This window comes from Condylostylus longicornis, unplaced genomic scaffold (genome assembly GCF_029603195.1).
Source record: "Condylostylus longicornis isolate FDR11 unplaced genomic scaffold, ASM2960319v2 ptg000022l, whole genome shotgun sequence".
In the NCBI taxonomy this organism is placed as follows: Eukaryota; Metazoa; Arthropoda; class Insecta; order Diptera; family Dolichopodidae; genus Condylostylus; species Condylostylus longicornis.
Window position 1 is genome coordinate 2,513,125 of NW_026577991.1, and position 27,697 is coordinate 2,540,821.

Sequence of the window (27,697 nt, forward strand, 5' to 3'; positions counted from 1 at the left end):
GAAGAAAACCGAATATCAAGTTGAAGAAAAAACGTGTCTAATTTAACGATTAATTTTCGCGACCATGGTAAACTGTGCGATGCCGCGGTAGAAAAAACCAGACCAAACTTTTCTGTATTTGCAGAACTTAAAAAATATTTGCGGCTTCGTTACAGTCTATCTTAAAGGGTGTAGCATTTTTCTGAACAAATTCGCAGAGAGACGCACAAATGGACAGATTAAAACTAATAAGCAATTTTTTTTAAGCCAAAAAGAAAAGTTTTATTATTTCTTTTCAAAGATTTATGTGGAGAATAAATTTTTTTAATAATTGACTTTATACTGTTATTCTTATACAGTTTGTTTACAGGAGTATATGTGAATGTGTGTAAATTTTAAGCGTGTTTTGCGAAAACAACCGCGAAAAATATTTATATATAGATAATATAATGTCTTTGAATCTATTTAACGTGTTTTACGATAACGAAACTCAAAGATGAGCTTTAAGATTTTTTTCTTCTTATTTTGTTTTCTTTTTTTTATTGAATTCGCGTACTTTTATAGGTTTTTGTATTTTTTTTTTGTTGTATTATTGTAATTGTGGCGGAGAGCGTTTACTAATTTGTTTTTATTTTCATCGTTTTTTCTATTTTTTTTTATTTATTTTTGATTTAATAAATATATTTTATAGGTATACAATATTTTATTTGGTTATAATAGCTCTATAGCTCACCCGCTGCTGATAGTTTCAAACAAACAAATTTTTGTTGCTAGTATCATTAATTCTTGTTTGAATGTATAGTACCTATAAAATCTATTATTATCAACTAGGTATACATTCGTATATTTATTAAATTGATAGTGTCTATTGGAGTATCAGAGAGTAGAAAAATATCAAAGAGTTGGAGGAAAAATTAAGAAAAAGAAGAAAATAGAAAGAAAAAAAATATCATAAGTTCCTTGTTTTATTTATTTATATAGACAATATTCAAATAATTAAAGATTTCATTCTTGTTTCGTTTGTATTCTTGTTAACACGCGCAGCGCCAGGTGTAAAAATAAGCGATAGAAATAAATATACGTATAAGAAAACAGTAATAAATCGCGGATTTAAAAAAAAAAAAAGAAAAAAACAAGTACAAAAAAAATTATTTTTGTTTAATTTTGTTTTTTTGTTTTTTTTTTTTTATCAATTAAAAGTTTTTTACGAAAACAAAAGATTTATTGTTTTATTTTACTCTAAAAATCATATCCTCTGTATTAGGGAACTTACTATTCATATATTAAATTTGATTTCGAAAAAAAAGGAAAATTATTATTCGGAAATTTACGGGATTCGAATAGTGAAATTTTTTTATACAATTTGCGATTTCAAATATATTAAATGAATAAATAAATTATTTTAAAATAATTAATTACAAATAATATTACATTATTATTTTAAGACAATTTCATTATATTAAAAGATTTAACAAATAAACATTTTGATTAAATAAATTCCAAGGAACTACAAAATAATATAAGGATTATTAAAATGAAATTTTCTATAATTTTGGTAAGTAAAATCATTTACAATTCAAACTGAAAAAAAAAATAAAAATAAAAAGTGTAATAATAATTAATTATAATGTGTGTCCTTAAATGTTCTAATTAGACTATGAGGTCTAATAATTTGTACAATGCGGGCAATTTATGCCAAGTAATTCGATATTTAATTTACATACAAGTTAATTGACAAGCAGTTTAAATAATAATTAATTACAATAATTTTTAATTATTAAAATCTTAATGCGAATTGATACTATAAAAATTTTATACATTAAGAGGATTAATACGGAATTTCATTTATCTACAATATAGTTGAAAAGCAATTTAAGTTTAAGTATAGTTGACTATATTATTTTTACTAGCTAAATAATTATTTAAAATTTTAAGCAATTGCATTTTACTACACTTGGCTTTTTTCAAGTCAATTTAATCTGCTAGTTTGTTTGATATAAAATTACGTATGGAAAATTTGATTTTGTGTTAATATAAAAAAATTTTTAATTTATTTAATATTCTTGATCACCTCCTCTTCCTACTGATTCAACGAATTTAGAAAAGTTCGTACATATATTTTTTCAAAATAATTTGCATAATAGCATAAAATAGTATTACAGTTTTAATGAAACATATATCGTAAGTTAGAACATGATATCATAAAGACTACAATTAATGTTTAAAATGGTCTATACATTTAAAAAAAAATTAAATTACATTAATCAAAAATTATATTACAATCATTATTTTTCAATTTGATAAGTTTTTTAACCTTATAAAACCCTACAAGGACATCTAGAATTTAAATTTAAATATTTTACGAACTCTAATAATGGTAATTATAATAATAAATTAATATTATAATTTATGTTTATGTATTTTGATTTTTCCTTATACATAACATATTAAGTTACAGGTGTTTTAATAATATTCAATAAATATAAATTTATTTAAGCTATTAGAATACATTTAATAATCTATTTCATAAATGGTAAACATATCTATACATTGCAAATTTTATTAGTATTTGTATATTTTTGTACATATTTAATTTGTCCTTGAAACTCGAAAAAAAACAATAGAAAAAGTTAAATTAATTCAAAAAATCCTTTTAAAGCAAGTTTTTCTTGATTTATAGAATATATAATTAATGTACAATATAATATGTCTTTATATATAATTTATTTACCCATGTTATATTGTAAAATGAAAAATATTAAAAAGATATATTTTTTCTTTAATATTTTTTGACATATGCAATTTTTATATAATAAAATATTTAAAATATATTAAAGAAACTAAAGAGAATTTATTAATTAAATCATTTAAATTTTAATTTTTATAATGTGTATTTCTACATACGCTTATTGTATATGAATATACATTTAAAAAAAGTATGAACATATGGAAGAGAACATTAAAATTCTATTTCTAGATATTTGATTTAATGATCTTAAAAAAATAAAAAAAATAAAAGTGTTAAAGTGATATTTGTGCTACTTTATTTTTTTGTTTACTAGCTAGTTTTATTTATCTGCATAAATTTAATATAACCAAAAAAAAAAATGAATATTTTATCAAAAAAAAAATCTTCTAATCTTTGAGATTAGGTTTTAGAATAGATTGAAAATTAAATTTTATATTATTATATAAGTGTGTGGTGTCATACAGTTATATCATAATAATTTATGGGATGATGACACCAAGGATAAAAGGAGGGTCATTATACCTATACATAAAACATTAATATGAAAGTTATTTGAAATAATGAAAAAAATTTTTGATAGATTCTTGATTTATAGTTCTACAATATAATTTAAGAGTATATAAAAGCTTCTTAGCTTTATTTCACATTATTTTTCCTATTATTGTTAAAAAAAAATCTAATATTTAATAATTTTAATTTGGGCAAATTACCGTGTAAAATTATAAAAAATAATACACATAAATTTATTTTTATTCTTTTTTGTTTAAAATTAAAATAATAGTAATTCAATGCTTTTTACAATCTCAACATTATTCATTAATAGGGTTATTATTTATTAATATCTATAGTTCAAATTCTAAGTAAATACCACTATATTCTGTTTTAAATTCTTATTATTCAATCAAGCGTCTTATCTTTTTAAGTAAAAATCAATAATTGTTATGTAATTTTTCCTTTTTTTTTATTTAGCATTACCATTCCCAATTTATTGTTAAATTAACTAATTCAACAATTTTTATTATAATATATTACTATATTAAGTATAGATACATAATAGGAAATTTGGCAATATAAATTATTTAGAAAAATTTGTAAATATTTTTGTGAATTTATTCAATAACTTCAAAAATGGTACTGTACAGTAGTGCAACTTAATTAAATAATACAGCACAAAACGTTTAATAAAAAAAAGAATTGTTCATGCTATAATGATTGACGATAATGTTACAATACTAAAATTATGTTGTTGTTTAACAATGTTTTAGGTGTTTATGATTTATTAAATAATGATTTAAAATTTTTACTATTTTTGTACATTCACTTATTTTAAAATATTTAAATATTGCATGTTTATTTTTCTTTTTAAAGATTCTATGTGCAACATAATCATGATTTAAATAACAAAATTTTTCAAATAATTATTTTGTCGGAAAACATATATCTTTTTTCTGTTTTTATGTTTTTCTGTATTTTTTTAAAGAATTACAAAATTGTGATGTCAACGTAAAAAATTAAAATTGTTATGATGTTAATCGATTTGAATTTTTATGATTTAAAAGTCATTGAAAAAAAGTTATTTTATTCTTACAAAATATGCGATGCTATTTGAACTTTATATATTATATGATATTTAGCATATAAATACATACTATGTTGATTTATTATAAAATTCTATATTTTTTCATTTCTCACTATATAGTGAAATCATAAAATATTTATGTTACAATACCATAAGGATATTTCAAAATTTAATACGACCTAGCATTACGATCATTTGGTTATTTTTTGAATAACTGATTATAATTTGAAAATATCAACTACTTGTATATATTACTAGCTCTATATTTACTTTTGACTAAAATTTATTTAAAATATATGGAAAATTAATTAGTAATACGTTAAACATCTAAGTGTATAACAAACTACATTGGCTTTCTAATTTTTTTTGTATTGTACTTATGTGTTTTAATATTTATAATCTTAACGTAATATCTAGTATATAAAATTAGAAAATAATTTTAATTTTTGGAAAAAAATTTTAAATCATGTATTTAATTATTGTTTTCCGTATCAACATTAATTCAAAAAAATATTTAAAAGATATAAAAATAATTGAATTTAAAACCTTATATTACAATTAATTTTTTACATCAAAATATTTACAAAATATTATAATTTAAAATCCACATTATGCTTATAATTATTGATGCGCTTTATAATAAAATTTTAATTCTATTGATAGTATTGTTAACATTATAAATATTTTATTGTTTTACAAGCCAAAATATACAATAAATCAATTTATTAATTTAATTAAAATCTTCTACAAATATATAATTAATATTCTAAATAATTTTTACATAAATATAGTGTTTTAACACTAAAAAACATCAATTTTATTAAATATGCAAAATTAATCAAAAAGAAAAAACAAAACATACATAATTAAGAAGATGCGCTACAAAATCTCATGCTGACAACCTATCGCATAATTACTAATAACTTATCTTAAAAATAAATAAAAAATTTATAGTAATTTCTAAAACAGAAAAAAAAATTATAAACAAGTTGAGAAAAGTTCCAATATACTTAGTAATATTGCAATGAATTTCTGAAGACTCTAAACATTTAACATACAAAAATACAAAGGTGTTTTTTTGATTTTGGTTTTTAAGTTTATACGTGTATTGTGTATTTATTAATTTAGTTGCAATATTCATTACCTGTAAACCTTGGTTTATGTATACAACATTTTTATGTTGAAAATTCAATTCCGAATAAAACTACTAATGAAAAAAAAAACACTTTATTCATACAAGAAAAACTTACGGCTATAAAATGATTGACTTCATATTGCCTAATTCAATATTTTTATTATTTTTTTCATATTGAAAATTGATTCTTATCAAAAAAAATATATTATTGCATAAATGGTGCAATAATTGATTTAAAATTCAAAAATTAAATCATAACTGAAGCTATATTTGAGATAGAGCCTAAAAACTGAAGTGAAATTTGAGTGTTTTGTTTTGCAACTGTCTTTAAACAAAAGAAACATGAATCGTTTATTTAATTAAATGATTTAAATGTTAGGATGAATGTTAATGAAATATTTAATTCGGAATTGGCAGAAAAATTTATATAATGGTTTTGGAATAACTTAATGCACAATAATTTCACATTTAAAATAAAATCGTTCTTAAATTATATTGTGTTGCGAAAATATTAATGTTTTAAAACGTACCAATTATTTCTGCAGGCTATTATATACACTTGCTGCTCCAAAATCCATATAAAACAATAAAAGGTAGTTGTCGATGACAAAGTCATGTATATATCCATGGTTGGGGCCAAATTTTGACTGAACTCAATCATACCAGCTTTAGACTGCAGACTAATTATAAAACTAAATTCGTCGTTCTGGTCCACTTTCCCTAAAAAAAATTTTAATATATTGTTTACAGTTTCATACATAAAAACAATTATAATCTTTAAAGTAAAAGTAGGAAAATGAATGAAATTTCCAAAAAAAAAAGTACCTATTTTTTATTGAATTATTAATGGTTAACAATATGAAAAATAAGTCATAATTTTCTCACATTTTGAAGCTCACATCACGGTTAGTCATTTAAATATAGGAAAAATTAGAATTTCATAAATTACTTTTAATTTAATTTTCTTTAAAATTTGTTTTAGAAATTCTATACAATAAAATAAGTAAATACGAAATCTAATCATCGAAATATCAAGTTGTTTCGACTTTAATTGCCAACTTTCTATCATATATTAAATAAATTCGGCTCTGACTATTAAAAATGTAATATGAGATATTCTAAAATATTTTATTTGTTTGTCGTTATAATTCATAGGAAATATTTAACTATAATAACAAATGTGTGTACCTAACACATACGACAACATATCTAAAGAATTTAAATCTAAAGAGCCACACAAATTTCAAGATTACATATGGTACAATATTGCGTAAAAAAAAGCATACTATGAGTAAAAAATAACCAGTATAGTAAATGAGTATAAATTGAAAAATAATTAATTAAATATCCACTTGGGGCGGATGAAAATAAGAAAAATAAAAAATTAATTTCATAAAATTTTTAGTTAAAAACAATAAAAAAACCGGATGATTTTAGCAACATTTTTCATTTTTTTGTATTTTAATAGAATAGATTAATAATGCAATTAGTTCCAAATAATTAATTTATTTAAAATAAAGTTGCATATAGTTGTATGTTTATCAAGTAAGTTGAAGAGGCAGCATACAACTGCTTGTTAAACATTGAAAAGAAACAATTATATTGATACACCTCAAGCAGATTTTTTTATAAATTAGTTCTAGACGAGAAATTATTCAATAATCGGCTTGTTTTTGAATTTTTTTTTTCATTACTTAAAAAGCTTCCTGATATGTTTTCCATTCATTTTTTTTTCTATTGTTAATTGCTTTGTGGTATTGCTTCTTTTTATATTTTTCTATTTTTTAACATGAATCTTTTTTAAAAAGGAACTTGTTATTCTTATATTAGATATAAGAGAGTAGAAGTAGTTATAGCTTATAAAAAAAATAATTTTCACACCTGGTAATTGTCTCAATATTTACTATTGCTTTTTTTTATTTGTTGTATAAATAAAAAAGGTGAATGAATTTTTATTATTAATTTTATAATATTGAAAAAAAGTATGAATAGTAAGAACTATAGTATACGATTACATGATTAATGTTTAATACTTAGAATCATTTGTTTTGGTATATCAAATTGGTTATAATTAAAAATAATTGATTTTAAAAAGCCAGTAGCTAACAATAATTAATGAATAATTTTATAATATAAAATTGGGCAATGTAATTTCAAATCATATATTTAATTATAATGGGAAAATTGTAAAATTAAATTAAAGGAATTAAATTAATTTTAAACTAAAAAATTAATATTAAACACACATTTTCTTAACTTTTTGAGCAAAAATAACTTACAAGTACATTGAATTAAGTTTCATGCACTCATCTTGATATAATAAGAAATGTGCTGGCTGCCGGGATTACTTTTTTCCTAGAGTTCTCGTCCTGTATCCATATTTTACTCGATACCTTCGCTCTTTTATATTAATTTAATTTTATTTATTCGAAATTATTTCTCATGGCATTCTAAAATTTTAACAAAAGCATAAATACATTATTAAAATTTGATTTCAAATACTTTTTGAGTATAAAATCAATTAGGAAAAAATATTTTCAAAAATAATCATCAACTCTTTAGAAAATTGGAGACCAAACAGAAAAAACGAGAAAATTTTCAAACAATTTCCAAATATATTAAGAAACATCATTGAAGTGTTACCACTTTCAAATCATAATATTAATTAATACATTATTATATATATAAAATATTATTGTAAAAATTTCAATGAAATATGACAAAAAACCTTTAAAATTAAATATAAGATGTAAAAAGAATTTAAAAATGTAATATTTAATTTAATGAATTTCTTTCAATCGACTATTTTTTTTACAAGGGTCAACCTACAATAGTACATACTTTGCCATATAATTTTATTAAAAATTTCTTTTATTACTTAATTATCCATTATTGTACTTTTAATAATAATTCCAAACAACACCAAAATATGTATAATAAAACCCTTTTCAATCAATTTTTTAATAATGATTTATAAAATAAATACTTTGATTGATTTTAAGTTTTCTTTTATATTGCTATAATTTCATATTATAATTTTATTATTAAATTTTAAACCCACAAATAATAAAATTTTAACAATACAATAGATTAATAGTATAATAATTTTAAAGCATATATAGGTGCCATTAGGTCACATGAATCAAAAACAATATTGGAAAAAAATTTTAAATCTGTAAAATAAAAAAAAATTAAAATTATTTAAACTTTGGGATATTTAGTTATAAAAAATGAAATGTGATTTAACAAAAAACTGAAAATAAAACGAAGTTTGGAAAATTAAATAAAAAGTTCAAAACCAACTATTTTTTAAGATGGAAACTATTAATTAAAGATCAACAACTACATACAATCTGGATTTGATATAAATTTGATTCAATGTTTTTTTTCAAAATTATATTTGTGTTCAAAATTTTTTAATTTAATCAAATGCAAAATATTATCATTTATACCATTAAAGTTGTGTTCGAAACTCTTCTTTTTTTACATATTCTAAACGTAGTTATAATATAAAAGGTATAATATCATTTATTAATAATTCATTTTTATCGCAATTTTTATGGTTTTACAATTTCAATTCCTTCTTTTTGAATATTTATTGCGGTTAAAACAAAAATTATTTCAACACCTTTTAACATTTAAGTTTTATTATAAATATACAATCATGAATGTGAATAACTTAAACGGTGTGCTAAATGAATATTTTAAATAGCATTATTTCACGTTTAAAAGATGCATCACAATTATTATTTACTACCATTAGACATTCATTTTAATTGAAAAAAAGCAATCCTCGTAGCATTCATTTAAAATTAAAACTATTGATATGCTAATTGCTATTTTGAGCAAAATCACTTATTACTAAAATTAAACTTGAAATGCATAACGAAAATACGTAATCTTCCCGATTAATTGAAACTATTCGAATATTCTATAAGTTAAAATGATCTTAACAAAATTTGAACATGTTTATTTTAAAGTAAATCAAATTCTGAATGATAAAAATTAACATATTACAAAAATTTTACAGTCTGAACTACCCCTTTAAAATTGTCCTTCTACCTTATACTTAATAATTAAAAAATAGGTTTACAGATCTTAAACAACAACCATACGTAAATTTAATCTTTACAATTATTTTTAACATTAACTTTAGGTTTTAAAATTAAAACCTTCACATATCCACCAACGTAAATTGAAAGAAGAGCTAACATTCAACTAAATGATGAAATATCTTACAAAAAATTAAACTTCTATTCAAAATATTATAAAAGCATTTTGAAATATTTTGATAAATAATGGTATAGCATTTATTATATCTTAGTAATTGTAAATATACATAAAAAATTTTAATGATCATTTATTGGAGATTTTGTATATTGTATTAAATGAAATAATTTATTAATAATTACATTTTAAAAGCAATAAATCTATCTGAAATAATCATTTCAATCAAAATCACACACATCACATTAAAATTTTTAGCAGATTTTTTAAAATAAATGCTTTCCATACTTAAATAAACTTACATGGAATTTAATATTATACATACTTGAAATTTTCTATGGTTATAAAATTATTTTGCTATGAAATTCATTTAAATGTAAATGATAAGAAAAACCAAAACAAAGCTGTTTTTTATGTTACTTTTTTGCAAGGGATTAATATTGGAAGTTAGATTAAATTAGAGCCATAATTTAGGATTTTTATATTTTTTAAACAAAAAAAAAAAATATGTTGCAATGATTTTCGAAATTTACTATTGATATGTTTAATTTAATTTTCGCAATTTTTACCTGTTTAAATATTGTTTAAAAAAAATATGAAAGGCAGATTTATGAATAAGTTATTTATGTCAAACCTACATCATGTATTTTTATAAGGTTATAGGGAAATATTTGGATAAACTCAAAATTGTCCGACATAATTAATTTATACATAACGCACTTTTAATTCAAAATAATATTGTTTAATATTTGCCAAAAAAATACTTTAAATGAAGAAAATTTTTAATAAAACTTGCAACATCCTTTCAATTTTTTTTTGTTTAAAAAAACATAAAACTAAAATTTCGCACAAGAAAACATCAACACTTAAAATTTAATTTTTACGTTTGACTCTCGTTTTGTTTTGAGTTGTAAGATTTTTTCTCTACTATCAAAAATTTTATAAATTATTGTTTACAACACATTTTCAATAAATTTAACTATTCATTGCCAGACGAAATGTTGAAAAGAAAAAAGGAATTTGTAAAACATTAAGTGAATAAAACCAACAAGCAATATAGAAGCAAAGCAATTAAGGTCAACGTTTTAATTATATAATAATTATATTGTATTAAAAAAAAGAGTTATTTTTTATGCTATTCAATTACATATGTATTGATAAATGTACTATATACATTATACATATATTATACTATATACAAAGCTATGCATATAATATTTCTTCCAATATAAAATTATACTTTATAATTTACAAATTTTTTTATTCGTATGTAACACTACGAAAAAAGCTATATTCACATAATCTTTCAATTTCTTATTAGGGAAACATCAACTTTTATAAAATTGATAGGTTTGGACGGCGTGTTATTACAATGGACATTGACATTATATTTTGTAAATTTACAATAATAGATCTATTACATTGGAAAATAATATGTTTAGATACGATAATATGTACAATAAAAATATATACATATATAAATATATTAAGAGTATATAAAAAACAGTATTCTTAAAATAAAAATGAAATAATAGTAAGACTCTAATAGTTAGTTAGATTTTTATGCATATAAAAAAGAATGATAACGTTTAAAGTTAAAAAAAAATGTAATTTGCTTGATTTTTTTTTTAACGGGACTAAATTAAAGTAAGACAATTAATTTAAATATAAAAATCTTTTAGACTTCTAATAATACTCTCCTAGTATTCGTATAAGAATACGTAACGTAATACGTATACGTATTTTGAAGAACATTTTTTAATCTAGTGCAAATTTTAAATGCTTTACTATTTACTAAACTTACAGAATATGACATGGTATGAACATATAATAGCTAATAATAATCAGGAATAGAAGATTTACATGACCCTAAACCAAAAATATGATACTAAAATATTTATGAGTATTTAAATTGATTCCAATATTACATTCATCACATAAATTTTAGGACGAATTAACTTTAAATGTTTATAACCTTAAGACAAATTCATGACAAGAATTTCACATAGTTATAAACTAAAGTAACACTAAAAGTATTATTTTATAAACTTCATTATTATAAATTTTAAATACACCTCGATTTACCTACTTATAATTTTGCAATACTGTTTAACATTTTCACATTACAAAAGTTACAAAATCCAGTTTTTCTTAATGTAATATTTTTTAAGCTAAAATATCGTAAAAAAAAATTTTAGTTCGTAAAGTTGAAGAGTATTCTTGCATATATTACAAATGTATTGAACAGGCTTATATAAATATATAAACATAACAACTAAAAAATATGGTAAATGAATATAAGAAATAGTAAATTATTCCGCAAAAAATACAAAATTCAAAATAAAAATAAATATTTTTTACCAAATTTAAACTTACATTTTTTAAAATAATGTGGGTACTGGAATTTTTAAACATCTATACAAATATGATTTTAAGCAAAATATTACAAATAAGTCTATTGTTTGTTGAAATTTATATAATATATGTATAAAATCTTATATTGCCTGTATAGTATTCTTAATTTACGTTACAATTAGTAATGATATGCCTATAATATATATTTTATAACCATAATTTTAATTTAAGAACAAGAAATTTATTTTTTTGTTATTATAAAAATTCAAGAAAATCTACTATTTAATTTTTTTTTGTGATTATATTTTTATTAAATATTTGAAATTTAATTAAAAATTTAATACAAGTTATGAAATCGAAAATAAAATTTATGATCAAAAAGTTAAAGACATGATTTAATATCAGTTGATTTATTTAAATATTTATAATATTATCTATTCATATGTATATATACGACAACATTGTGGTATCATATAAATTAATTTAAATAAATACTTTTATGATATGGAAATAAATAAATTTATATTAAAAATTCTTTAGAATATCAAAAAGGGAAATATATATAAATATTCCTTTTCCTTATGTTTAATATCTATTCAGATAAAAATAAAAAAAAAATTGTTAGTATGAAAAATTATAAAAGAATAAATTTTGTTGTAATTATAACTACTAAACCACCCACAAAAACTAGTATAGCTGTTTATTTTTTAATACAATAATAAAAAAATATCAATCATTTTATCATAATCAAAAATTTTTTATATAATTAAATGAAATATAATAAAAGAATAATATAAATGTATATAAATACATATGTATAAAATTTAAATTAATTTTTAAAATTAATAGTAAAAATGTATAAAAAATTTAATTTTTATGAACAAAGAATTCTAAAAATTTTTATTTCGCACTAAATTTTATCGATTTAAAATTTTATTGTAAAAATTTGAAAGTAAATTGATTCTTTGTCTCTGAAAAACTATTTGCGGGTTTTTTTATTTTAATAGTATAATAAACAAATTATGAACTAATTGATGAATTCTTTTTTATAACTTTATCAAAACAAGATAGATATAATTGCAATCATTATTATCATTTTTTTATGATTCTACAAATTAGACTTTATAATTATACCATATAAATTTTTTTTTATATTGCTAAAATTAAATGTATTCCGGTTACTTTTATAAAAAAAAAAAAAATTATAGGCAACACATTATGGCCTCAGAAACAGATCTAAAAAGAAAACTAAAGTTATTCATTTATAATAAAATCATACGAATTTGAATGTTATCAGAAAATATGATTTATGAAATTGTTATATTATTTTAATTATAATGAGTCCTGGTGCAATAATTGCATTGACAAAACATTTAAATACTAATCTGCTTACCTTTAAATACTAAATATCTCCCTATTTAACATCGACATAATTTTTTAATAAATTGTTTTGTCAAACTAAAGCAACTTTTAAATTTGTTGCGGCATTTTGAAATAACAAGCTCTTCTTACTTCTTAACAAGTTGTTCACACATCGGATATGAATTTCAGCCTGCAAATATACATCATATTAATTATAATTACCTACTTATTATATAAACAATAAAGTTTTAAAGTTTTAATTGGAATTTCTAAATTTTTGCCTAATCAAAAAAATTAGTAAATATTTGATAAATTATAATATCTTCGGGTCAACTAAAAACTTTTTATTCAAATAAAATATCAAATTTGATAAAACCTCCTCAAAATTAAATTTATTTTCTCCAATTTTTTTTCATTAGAATAAAAATTATACACAATAACTTTCACTTATTGTTATTATTACGTATTTCCAGGGTATAATAAGTTCTTTAAATAAAAGCTATTAAATTATCTAATAACGCAAAAATTTTTTATCTGTATTTTTGTCATGCAATCATTATAATAAAAATATATCGTAATTCATTTGAAAATCGTGATTAAATTATTAAAAGAATTATTTGATTTCTAGTTTGAATCAAATTTAATATCTATCTATGTACTCGTAAATATGTTATATGAAAGTGTTTTTATTTTTGGACAATCCTACGAAATAATTTGAAAATAAAATTTATTTTCAACGAATATCTAAAATTTTCGCTTTATCCAGAAGTTTTCGAGAATTAATTGATATACTGAATAAATGATAACCGTTTTTAACCAATAAACTTTTTTATTTGTGAAATCATATGCAAATTCGAAAACCTTCAATAGCTAATAACAGCCCAATTTTTTGGCAAAGTATTCAAATAAGCCGTTTCCAAACTTCTTTATGGTGTGAGCTGCAAAAGTAAGCATATTATATAAACTGAAAGACAAAAATATTTAAGGAAATATGAGAACACCAACAATAATAAATATCGAGTAGTAAAAATTCTGAAAAATATGTTAATTACTGGTGTCAATACACATATGAAGCTCATAAAAAGAACAATACAAATAAATATATAGCATTGCACATTCTACAAAATACCTTAAAAAATTATTCAACACCCACACTTAGAAAATTTTTTTTGGTTTTAATTCTGGTAGGTAGTTTGTTTTCTTTAAATTTCATGTTTGTAGAATACAAACAATTTTTCATATTTTTCTGAACAACAGTAATGAATTTGGCATAGTGATTTAATCGAAAAAAATTTTTGAACGAAGTTTTCGCACTGAAAAGTTCTAGTGAAAGTAAACACTAATTTGTTTACTAAATATTTACTTACTGCTTATTTCAATTTTTATAATTTTTAAATTAAAATAAAATTTTGGAATTATGATGTATGTATATATTTTATATCTTATTATATTTATATATGAAATTTTATTATTTTAACTCAAAATTGAATAAAACTTTATATTTTACTAAAATCTTTGATTTAGCAACAAAAAATTTATAAATTATGTTAGAATTAATAAGATATTTCAAAAAAATTTAGCAAATATTAATTAATTAATTATTTAACGGTATTTAAATTTAAAAAAAAATTATTTTTCCAAAAATAATCTCCCTAATTATCGACATAAATATTTGAAAATTTATCTCATCTTCAGCGGATTTCAGCTATGTAAGTATATAACCTTATTCTTTCAAGACAATATTGAAAAAAAATCATTCCAAATTTTTATTGCTTTTTGATTCATGTTCTTATTGAATGCTACAATCTATAAAAGTAAAAACATTATCGTAAAATTTTCATATGGTAATAAATTTCAAATAATTTATTTTAAATAATTAATATTTTTACTAATCTCATCTTATCTTTGTCTTGCTTTGTCTTGAAAATTAAATAGTAAAAACAGTAAAATTTAATACCTTTCAGGCTTTAATAGTCCGGTAATTTTTATTATCTTTATACTAAATAAAAAATTAACATTTTTCTTGTTTATGAAATAAAAAAAATGTTATTAGAACTAAATTGGAGACATAGAATTTCAATTTTTTATATTGTGCGACAAATTTTTAATGGTATTGTTAATTTTAGAACATTATAATTAATTAAAATAAGAATTAATTGTGCTTTATTGACTTCGATCGATCTAAAATTCAAATCTAAACAATAAAATCTATTTAAAACAATATATTATAGACCAATTTAAATTTTAAATTTTTGAATCCTATTCTAAATTCGGTAGATAATAAATATTTTATATTCACTTTCAGTATATTATAACAATAGCTGAAAACTAGAATTAAATCAATTAACAACGCGCGCCAACTTCTAAAAATTTATTTACAAATTATTAACAAAAGCCTTTCAAAAATCTTTTAAACAATCACCATTCATTAAAAATAAATAAATGATCTGCTCTACATTGAAATGAGTCCAAACAAGAAAACTACTTAATTATTTCAATTCTATATTCACTAAAATAACTTTATTATTTTTATTTAAGAATATTTACCGAGAAAAGAAGATCAAATTGTTAATTTATGTAAATTTAATGTTCACACATAATAATTTAAATGTCCAAATGATGTTTTAACACTGTTTTATTTAAAAATCAAAAAAAATATATAAGGAACAATAATAAGCCAGTTTAAGGTGATTATACAGTAGCCTAATTTAAAACCATTATTATTATTATTTTATTGAAATATCATAATTATTTAGATTGTATAATAGAAAAGAATTTATTATTCATAATGAATGAATGTACTTATATGTATATCATTTGAATAGAACGTCTACTTAAAAAACAATTAATTTTTTTTTTTTAGAGAAGTTTCCATTATAATCGAGAATATAAATATGTAAACGAATTAATAAAACATATATATTAAAAACTAAATATGGTGTTAAATCACATAATTAAAAACAAACATAACTTTTATAATATAGAGCAACTACATATGCTAAATTTAAAAAATCTAGTTTATAAATTCACTATATTCTTTAATATGTACATATGTAGATCAAAATATAAATGAAAAACTGGTCAACTAGATTGACTATTGTGATCAGGTGTGAAATTTAATCCAATTAGGTAAATAAAATTAACACGATAAAATCAATTTAAATCGATAATAAATTAGTTAAATATATTAATAAAGCAGAAACAGCACGAATTAAAGTAATAAATCGGTAAATGAATTAATTTTTTGTCTTCAATTTAGAGTTGGATACAATAGAATTATGATTTAAAGAATTCTTTTTTATTTATTTAAAAAAAAAAACATACATATATGTATATGTTTGCATATATTCAAATAATTCTCATGATTTTGTTTGTTTTTTTGCTAAAGTTCGCCGATTTCATTATATAACAGTAGCACATAAATAGTGGTGGTTTTGATTTTAAACTGGACACAAAGAATATTTAAATTTAATTCTTTTGTTTTGTAAATATTCGTCCACCTATAGAATTTGCTAAAAATAGAAGTTAAAAGATATTGCTTATTAATAGAAATATAAAAATTCTTGTTTAATCGAAAATTCCTTTTCAAAACATATTCTAAGATCTAAAATAGAATAAGTTAGGTTTATTTAGAAAAGTTAGTACCTACCCACATACATATTATATTAAGGAATTTGAATTATGATTACCTACCTACTTATTTAATTAATTAAAAAATGATCTTATTAGAAAAAAAATTGGAATTGAGAACATTGAAAGTAATTTAACATTACAGTAAAATTGAACATTATGCATTCGGAGTAAGTGTATACTTTTAAACAATAGATTATTGAAATAAAACAATTTGTAAAATTATTTATAAAGTATATCTACCTACCACATTATTCGTGATCTATTGAACATGCCCGTAAGCTTGTAGACCATTTAACATTATTAGTGGACAAATAAATAATTTGTTTGAACTATAAAAGCATCTTCATGAGTTTTATTGAATTTTTGTCACCATTTTAAAGTTAGATTTTATTTCTATAAATAATAGACTACGAAATATTTGTTGACATTATGGTTTTTGATATCTAGTTTTCTTCTAACTTTTATTTTCCTTGTTAGTCAGTCACAGCTGGTGATGATAAATTAGTTAAATATCTAAAATTAACATAATATATATGATTTAGACATAAACATATTTTTTAATTATATATTATAAATTTGTTTTTAAAAAGTACTTTCACTAAATTTTGGAAGTTGAATTAAATATTTTTATATATAGATAAAGGAGAATTAATTTTTTATAGCATATTCATACTTGATATATTAATATTTTTAAGAAAAAATAATAGTAAGCAAACGAGTTTAGAACTTGTTCATAATTTCGGATTTTAGAAAATAATTTGTTGCAATAGTTTGAATATTTATATGTATGTATGTCAATACAAATTTTATTTTTTTATGAATAATCATAAATTTCTAGAACCACTTTATAAGAATACAACTACTACTTGGATATTATAATTTTTGATTAAGAATAATTATTATTTTATTAATATTTTTTTATTATTTTGTATGTCAAAAAAAGAAAACAAAAGTTATTTTAACAGATTAGGAGATTTTCTTTGATGATAATGTCAATAATTCTAGATATAATTAATATTTTAATTTGATTTTTATGTAAAATTAAAAATAAAATATAATTTAATAAATTATTAATTATCTAGTTGATTTGAGGCTCTAGTTTCTTCTTTTTTTTTCCACATTAGAAATTTTGAAAATCCAGTAATATCTACTAATCAAAATACTTAGATAGGTATTATAAATAAATAATGTTGAGATAGAATAATTATTTAAAATTTAAAATAATCTGGGCAAACCTGATTATTAATTAATTATTAAAAAGTTGTTAATAGAATGTAACACATGATTAAAATTTTTTTAACAAATATAGGTACAAGGAAATCAAATTATTTTCATAAATTAACAGGGTTACGATCCGCATGGGTACATAATATGTATACTCATGTAGATAGAGGAATGAACTATAGATACATAAAATTTAACTTAAGATATAATTCGATGAATACATTAAGAATATATGTACCTATGCATATTAAATAGGTATTACGTACCAAACAGCCAAAAGAAATGTACATAATGGTTACCCAATTTATGTATAAGGCACTCTCTTTACTACTCTCTTTCTAACTGTGCCGTTTTTTATAGTAGAAACTAAGCATTACAATATGCATATGTATGTATATATGTATACCCAATATTTATAATACAATATGTAAAAATATGTACGTATGTAGGTACTTACATAACAGAATTTTTGCGCCAAGCCATCAGGATCTGTAATGCCCGTTCATTTTTTGCTATGTGCAAATAATGCTACATATATACTACATAAGTATGTAAGTAGTACATACTTGATAACCAAAATTGGAACCGATGATCACTTCTCCAATATCTATCTCCTTTAGAGGAACAATTTTGTGCGCACACTTATAAAAATGCAAGGTGATATTTAATTCTTTCTAAACATGTATGTATGTACATGTATACAGTTAAGTAGGTAAGTACATTGTATTAGTGTAAAAATGCAATTAATATCATATTATCTTCCTAGTATCACCGGCCGCTGTGTTCGAATATGAATGTCATAACGTTACATGATTAACAAACTATAATTAGAACTTATTAGAATAAGTCCAGTTAACCCTACATGTATAAATATATGTGCATAAGTATAGTGCATATTCTAAAATTTGTGTGCTTACCTGGATAAAAAATTAAATCCCCATAAGTTTAATTTGTCCACAAAACTTTAATTTCAAATTATTTTTCACTTAATTTTTTAATTCTAAATATAACAAATGTTTAATAAAATCAAAAATAGTAGCTTCACAGCGCCAAAAAACCTTAGATCGCCTGCATTTTACACACCTTAAGTTAACTGAATAACCAACCCAAGCCAATATACAGCATTACCGCAATAAAAGACCCAAAATGTTCGAGTGTTGGAACTTAATATTCAAGAGAGGGAGTTAACAGACCAAAATCGTGTTCAATAAATGCAATCAAAACGAAACTACTTATACATGAGATGTAAAGTGGGAAGATACAAAATCTTTTTGGAGAGAAAAGGAAACTACTATATAAAATTATAAATTGAAAACTGACAATACTGACATTTTTGATATATCACACACAATTTTCTCAAATATTGACATTTTTAAATATTGGTGCTACCGTCAATTGATGTCAACAAAGTTAAAAAAAAATTTAATGTAAATATTTTTCATTTTGAACTTGAATACTTTGAATTAGATGTTTTAGAAAACTCAGTTCAAAAGCACAAAATATTATGTTGAAAAGTGATATCGACCCTAATAAAGTGATATCGATATGACATGCGTGATATCGTATGTGCGCAAGTCAAGTAACTTTGAAAATAATTTTAATTTATAATCAGCTGACAATCAACTGACTTTTCATTCAGTTTGTTCATAAAGCTGAGAATGGTGCACTACATATAGCAAGGAATAACGAAAATAAGTCCCATATAAAAAGTTTTCTATACCCACACTTTCATGAAATTATGAAAATGCATTGAATGAAACAATAGAACGAATGTCAAAATAATTAGTGTCTATTAAAAAAGTAATAAACTTCAGTTATAAATCAAACAATTGTACGAATGTGATTGTACAGCAAATAATAGTTATAGATAATTGCAAAAATGATAAAATTCTTTAATAACGTTAAAAGCATTTCGACATCAAATATGTGTCATTTTAATTATTCTAAATATAATGTGTAACATTTTCGTAATAAATTTTTACTGTTATACTGTTGATCATTGACATTTTTTTTAAAAAAAGTAAAAAGGTAAAGAAATTCGAAGGTAAATCGTACCATTAAAGGTTAAATCTAGCAAAAAATTTTTTTTTTGTAAAACCTGAGTGAAACGATTAAATAACAAAAAATTAATTGTTGCTAAAATAAAATACTAAATACTCGCTTGCCTTTTTCTAATATAACAACTTCTAATTAGAAACTAGACGTAAATATCTTGTTTTTGCTTTTTTTTATCTTAAAATATCGGAATAGAATTTTATCAGAAATCTTTCATAAATGATCATAAACTTAAATCATATTGTGTAGTTTTTTTTTCTAACGAAAAGAAATTAATATAACAAAAATATTATAACTTTAATCAATAGAGCATCTTTTAAAAAATTTCTATAGAGTCCGGACATTAAATAAAATTAATTGCTTCCCAGATATGTATCATTTATATTCAACAAAAGTTTTTTGTTGCCTAAAATATTTCGCCGTATATTTATTATCATTATAGATTTATATGTTTTTTTTGTTATTTTGTTTATATTCACAACATACCCTGTGATGAATTTATGTTGTAAAACTTAAAGTTTTATGAGAACGAAAATGATCGCATGGGTACATTTTTTTATTTCCAATCAGTCACGATTGTTGATAGCGTGAGTACGAATGTGTAAATAAAAAGAATAAAAAATAATCATGTCATTCGATTATGATGCGATATCGATGTTAATAAACACGACATTATACGGTTTTATTCGATTCTTTTATTTCAGTATTTATTCGTTTTAAAACATCGAAAAAATAGAGATAAAAATTTCAAAGAGATGTCAAATCGTTGTATAGGAATTTTAAAATATGACGCATTCAGAAATTTGAAAAAATTATATTTCCTAAAATGATTAAAACAACATAGATTTTAACCTAAAATTAAATTTTTTTTTCTATATTCACGTAAGTTGTGTTTAAGATCTTTTTTTATCATATAGTTACAATATTTTTGAACATATATCAAAAATTTGCTTAAAACTGATTAACCAAAACAGTAATCGAGCCAACATGTGCATATGTTGGAATACAAACGTACGTATGTACGTATAAAACAATTATAAAACTTAATTTAATGTTTTTGAAAATTAAATTATGCATTAATTTTATAGTTTTTTAGGTAGTATGGTAAAGAAAGAATCAAATAGGAAAAAACTAAATCGGAAATTTTCGAAAATTGAATAACCTGAGCGTCATCTTGTCATCTCTTGTACGTATACATAGATATGATACATGTATATACATAGATATGATACCTATTCACATTGGCCTATATGTTATACCAAACCTAAATAGATAGCTACGCACTATAATTATTGAAACAAGAGAGTTTATTAATATTGATAATTGATATATACTATGTAGATCAGTGTAGTTATTATTATTAAAATATTAGTTCTTTAATTTCAATCCAAAGCAAAATTCAACGGAGTAGTTATGTACGAGTAGTAGTTTTTGACGAGTATTACAAATAGAATTCTTTTGATATTCCAAATTTTGTACATATTTAAATTAAGTTGACATACATTATATATGTACCTCAATATTTTAGTTGGTTAAAAACTTACATATGTAAATTCATACATACATATATATTAACATAAACATAAACATTCCTAAAAAAATTCTTATTATGGTTTAGATTTATTAAAAATTTTAATATTTTGACTATTTAACACGTACATTATTATCGTTAAAATTAATGCAAAATTTATTCAATTTGCGTAAATAAAAGATAGAAAAAAGAAGATTTTAAGTTGTTTACCTTTGAAAAACAATAAGAATAAAAAATTGAATAATTTTAGAACTTTGGGATAAAAATTTTTATATATAGCTATGACTTTTATGTATGGATACTTATATGATATGTATCAAGAACATTTTTATAAATACATACCTATACGATCATTAATGAAATCATTTTAGAACTTGAAATAATTTATTATTTTAATATTTATTAGAAATTTATTAGAAATTTTTTTTTTGGAAGTAGGCAGGTACATATTAGGTATATATTTTAAAGGAATTTATAAAAAGAAATAAATATGTTTCAGTAGCGGCAAGATATGTAGATGACTTAGTTTTTGTCCATTATATTGTAAAGAACCTGAGTTCTACTGTTAAAGTAGAATTAATATAATATATATCAGATATACAGAGATATATTCGAATATAAATCAGTTATCTTGGAACCTTGAAATGAAATTTGGAATAGATAAATTTTGCAAAAAAAGGGAGGGTTATAAAGAAAATTCTAAAAACAACTTCATAAATACCTGCCTTCCAACTACCTAGACACTTTCAATTTTCTGAAAATTCAAGCTAATATAAATTGGTTATCAGAGATTTGAAAATATTTAATCATTTAAAATAAAGAAAATCAAATAAAGTATTATTATAATAAAGTATTATTCAATGTTAATTTTTTTATTCTGTAGTTGTATAACATTCGTTTTATGTTATGTAAAATGTTCTATGTATGAGAATTCATAAACCTCTTTTTAAAAAAAGGTCTAGATATCTAAAATTCCACATTAAATATGTACTTTTTTCCAACTTCAATAAGGTCGTATTTTTAACTTATTTTGTTTAGGTGCTTTATAATTTATTACAATGTTACCTTAGTTCACACCAAAATCATTTATAACATTTTAATTAGCATGCATTATAATTTTTGTTTTTATTTATTTGCTACTGAAGTAAGTTTTTGAAGATACAATATTCAACAAACAAAATATGGATAAAATATTTAAATCATCATCATCAAAATCGATTAATTTTTTATCACTTTCATTATCAAAGGTGTTTCAACTTTTGTTTCACTAAAAGAAAAAAAAATTGAATTTCTTGCTTCTATTATGAATATAAAAGTTAAATTTTTGATATTCTTCTGAATGTGAATGCTCGTTTGGAATACTTGCAAGTGAAGTGTTCCCATGTGGAAAAATTAATACTTCAGATGTCATTTCTAATAAAATCTTGCGTACTATTGCTTATTTAGAAATAAGTGTAAGAAAATTTTAGTAAGTGCTAAGGTTAATGGAAAATCCCAATTCGAAAAATATTAAGCAAATCTTTTATATTATAAAAAAAGAATTTAATAATTTGCTCAATGTTTGAATCTATTCCAATTTGAAATAGATTTAAATGTATCTATGTGAATGAAATGAATTTCGGGAATTGAAAAGAAACATATGAAGAAGAATGAATTATGAAAATTATTTCATAATTCACAATAAAATACTCAGTTCAAATTCACTGAAGTAAATATTAAAGATTATACAAGCAAATTGTAGTTAGATTTCTCTTGTTTTATTTTGGTAGTACTTTAATTTTAATATCTTAAAGTTAGCAAAATAAAAATCAATATTAATTAGTAGTGTCTTTATTTTTTTAAATATTTTTTTAGTTTTGATTTTGAACTTGTGCTTTTGCTTTCAAATTTTGCTTTCACTTTCAGATAGAAGATATACTCAAAGTTCTTCGGTGTTACATAATTCAAAGAAGCATTTAAAATGTAAAAATATCATTTTGTTTTTGTTAGTTTATTAATGATCATATTATGAAAATGTGTAATAAACAAAAAATATGTTGAAAGTTCATAGGATTAAATGAAATTCATACAAAAGATTCGATTTTTAACTATGTATATACCTCATATTTGTATGTATTATTGAAAAATTGATGAACGTAGTGTATAGAGAGCAAACTATATTTTTAAACTTTTGAAATCACTCAGCGATCTTTCAAAAACAAAACGTACTTAGCACTTTGGCTCTGTCCGCCCAATTCAACATATATTTGGGAAAAAGAGTCACTTAATTTAATAATTTGATCATATCCTGTACACTTTTAATCATTTACATTTATTATTTAAAATGAAAAATGGTATTAAATGAAAATGTGATTTTTTTACAATGCCATGCTACTATTTAAACTTAATGTATCCAGTAAAATACCAGTAAAATTGTTCCAAATTAAATATTTTAACTGGTAAATCATTTAACATTTTTTATAATTGCGATAGTAAAGATAGTAAAATATTTGATATTTATTGACCTCTTCTTCGGCTCAAACCCACAAATTCAAAAGCAACACTTAAAACATTGTAATATTTTATTGGTCAAAGTCAAATTTTATAATAAAACCAAAAAAAAAACTGAATATTGTCAATAATTTATCTTTTAATTTTTTGAGATGCTCTTATAAACAATAGCGTTTTAAATTTTATTAAATTTATAAAAAAGAAACATTTAAAATTTTTGATTAATCGTTAAATTCTTTTGTATAAAAATATGAAAAAAATGAAGAAAATAAACAGTTTACAACAAAATTTTTTTTCTTCTCTTCTCTTATACACAGATATTTAGTTGCATATATCTACTTGATAGTGTTAATAGCAAATCAAAATATTATGATGGACCGGATCGAGCCTATAAATTTGGTTATTCAATAGAAGGAAACCAACATAGACAAGAACAAAAAGGTAAATTAAATAAAATATTTGTTAATATAAATGAATAAAAAAATTATGAAAACAATATTACATTTTACTAGATTTAGTTTAAGGTCATTAAATATTAAATGACATCTTTTTAAATAATTTTTTTTTTGGTCATTTAAAAAAATTTTGGTTAACCTAATTGGTAAAAGACATGCCATGTACTACATAAATAGTAAATTTTCTTTGTATACCAGTAAAATAACAAATAATCATCGGGATTTAATAAATTATTATACTGATATTAGTTAGGTATTTGCGTTTTCATATTTAAGATGCAATTATAACATTAGTTTTTCATTTAATTTTAAAAATATGTACTATTAACCCTTTGAATACTAATAAAATCAACTGTCCAATACAGTAATCATCAAATCGAATTGGTTTCAGTTTCCGACTACGGTTTGTTGTATATGTGATTGCAATTTTTTGTTGGTGTATATTATACAATAAATATTTTCGAAAAATTGAAAGAGATTACAAAATTTGATGTAATCAACTTGTTTATAATAAAATATCTTGAAATTAATTTTGCCACTGCTAAGACCATTTATTGCTGATGAAAAGGTGGCACCATGTTTAAAACTTCCAACTATTTGTACATTAATTATCATAGTTCAAGATTAATTTTTAAAATACAAAATATCAAACCGCCTGTATCGTTTTCTTTGAAAGGGTTAAAATTTCTGTAAATAGACATGATTTTTGGTTTAAAATCTTTATGTTTTCTATGGTGCCGAATACAAGTATTCATTTAAGAAAATTAATTTTTTATAATATGCATGTACTGAGTAATATGGTGGGTGTTACAACTTTTTTTTTATTTATTTTTTTTTAAATTTATAAATATCTTAATTAAATCAATTAAACATTTTCGTGATGATGAAGCTGTATTTTTTTTTTTTTGCTGCAAAATATTATAACAAAGGTCTTTATTTAATCAAATTTGATATACTAATAGTTTTGCAATCATAAATTTTAAAGACAATGTCAATGAAGACAACTGTTGACAATATAATTTGAATTGAATTTCGAATTTAATTAAAAAATAAATGGATAAAATATCAATATACAATTTTTGCAAAATTTTTTAATATTAAATGTGTATGTTGTCTTTTAATTTTTCTTTTTCAAATAGACGAGAATGGAATCATAATGGGCGAATTTGGTTTTATAACAGGGGATGGTGTTTATCATGTCACTGGATATGGTACAGATGAGAATGGAAATTTTAAAATTCTCTATATGAAAAATATTAAGATTGGATTACGTGAGACACTTTTAATTCATTAAAATTTTGAAAATTTTTAATTGCAATTTGAATTAAAATTTAATAATCTCAACCTTTATTTAATTATGTAAATTGATTTTATTGCGTAGCTGGTGAACCTGGACAACAACCTGCACCTAAAAATTTAGGTGGAGGATTGCCTGAGCCATCATTTCCTAGAGAAACACCACCACCATCACCTTCAGCACCATCTCCATCCGAAGGACCTAAAGCTCCAAAAGCTTCTGACGTAGCTTCATGTGGATCTTGTAAAATACCTGAAATTGAAAAAGGAGTCAGTGCAGCTTCAAAAACTCAATCTTCGCCAAATGCTAACAGTATTGCACAGGCCCCTAGAACTTCAAGTGCAGGAAGTGGAATTGGAGGCTCTACGTCAGGAAGAGGTCCAGGAAATTCAGTGCCATCTTCAGCTGCCGGTTCTAAAGGTAAATTACTTAAAAGAAAAAGTATTTAGTAATTATGTTCCATTATTATCTTCAAAAAAAATAAAATAGGTGTACAAGGAAGACAAGGTAAAGCACTAGGTTTTGAAAATCCAAATGCACCACAAAATAATGGAGGAGACCAAAGCGTCGATTCACGAATATCATCTAGTCAAAATGGTTCACCTAAATCACCCTCTGGATCCTTATCACCCTCTGGAGGAAGCTCTTCAGGTCTACCAGGGCAAGCAGGTTTGGGATCTGGATCAGGATCTGGATTAGGATCAGGATCTCCATCATTATCTGGTGGTGTAGGTTCAAGCGATCCAAGTGGAATTTCTATTGCTAGCAATAAGCCTGGTGGAGTTGCACCAATTGGAGGATCTGGTTCACCATCAAAGATACCTTTAGATTTATCAAAAATGCAAGATATTATCAATGGAATATTATATAAATTTAATTATACAGCTGGCTATCATGGACATCACGAGCAAGGTGATCATATAGGCAATAAAGATGGTGGTTATTTCTCTGTATCTCGTGATGGTTATCATCGTGCTGTAGATTACACAGCTAATGAAAACGGTTTCCAACCATATATTAAATTAAGACAAGCTGCTGATAATGAAGTACCGAAACCAGAAACTGAAAAAGAAGCAGGACTTAAAGGATATGAATTTAAATGGTTTAATTTAGGTGAAGGCAAAAAACAATAGTTAAATAAGTAAAATATAATATAAATATCACCTATAATTTAAAAACTGAAAAAAAAAAGAAATAAAAAAAACATCAGCGTGCTACAAAAAAGGAATGCATACTAAAAACTAAAGTAAAACTAAAGTGTTATATTGTACATGCTTTCATCTTATCGTCGAATATCAACATCAAAACCCAAATTATTCGTACTGAAAAATTAAGATCAAGTTAAAATATAGAATGTATTAAAAATTTCAACTTATGGGGTACAAAACTTGAATTATAAATAGTACAAAATTTTTAATTTGAAATACATTTGAAATTTTTCATTTGGGTTTTACAGTTCAAAGGCAAATATAAGGTGTTTACCAAAATCCAGATTCATCCATCAATTGAAATTGCATTGCTGAATAAATCAAATTGACGTTAGATCTGCATTTTAGTAAATGTTCATATTCTTAAAATTAGAACGATTACTTGAACAAAAGTTATAGAAATTGAAGTTAAATGTTA

At 22.0% G+C, this 27,697-nt stretch overlaps 1 protein-coding gene across 2 annotated transcripts; it reads left to right on the forward strand.

Moving 5' to 3' along the window:
* Positions 1–1,416: 1,416 nt before the first annotated feature.
* Positions 1,417–27,697, forward strand: LOC129606892 (protein lethal(3)malignant blood neoplasm 1-like). Of its 2 annotated transcripts, none has more exons than XM_055517510.1 (5): positions 1,417–1,534; positions 24,637–24,760; positions 25,914–26,045; positions 26,156–26,491; positions 26,561–27,697. In XM_055517510.1, the coding sequence occupies exons 1-5, from the start codon at positions 1,514–1,516 to the stop codon at positions 27,202–27,204; spliced, it is 1,257 nt and encodes a 418-aa protein (XP_055373485.1). In that variant the 5' UTR covers positions 1,417–1,513; the 3' UTR covers positions 27,205–27,697. The 2 variants fall into 2 exon arrangements, with proteins under 2 accessions (XP_055373485.1, XP_055373486.1); XM_055517511.1 differs by lacking the exon at positions 1,417–1,534 and adding an exon at positions 21,070–21,180.

What these genes read in the sequence shown, in the direction of transcription:
- LOC129606892 (XM_055517510.1), top strand. Translation starts at nt 1,514, where the DNA reads ATGAAATTTTCTATAATTTTG. An exon ending in TGAAATTTTCTATAATTTTG is followed by an intron (nt 1,535 to 24,636) that starts GTAAGTAAAATC and finishes TCTTATACACAG; the next exon opens with ATATTTAGTTGCATATATCT. An exon ending in ACATAGACAAGAACAAAAAG is followed by an intron (nt 24,761 to 25,913) that starts GTAAATTAAATA and finishes TTTTTCAAATAG; the next exon opens with ACGAGAATGGAATCATAATG.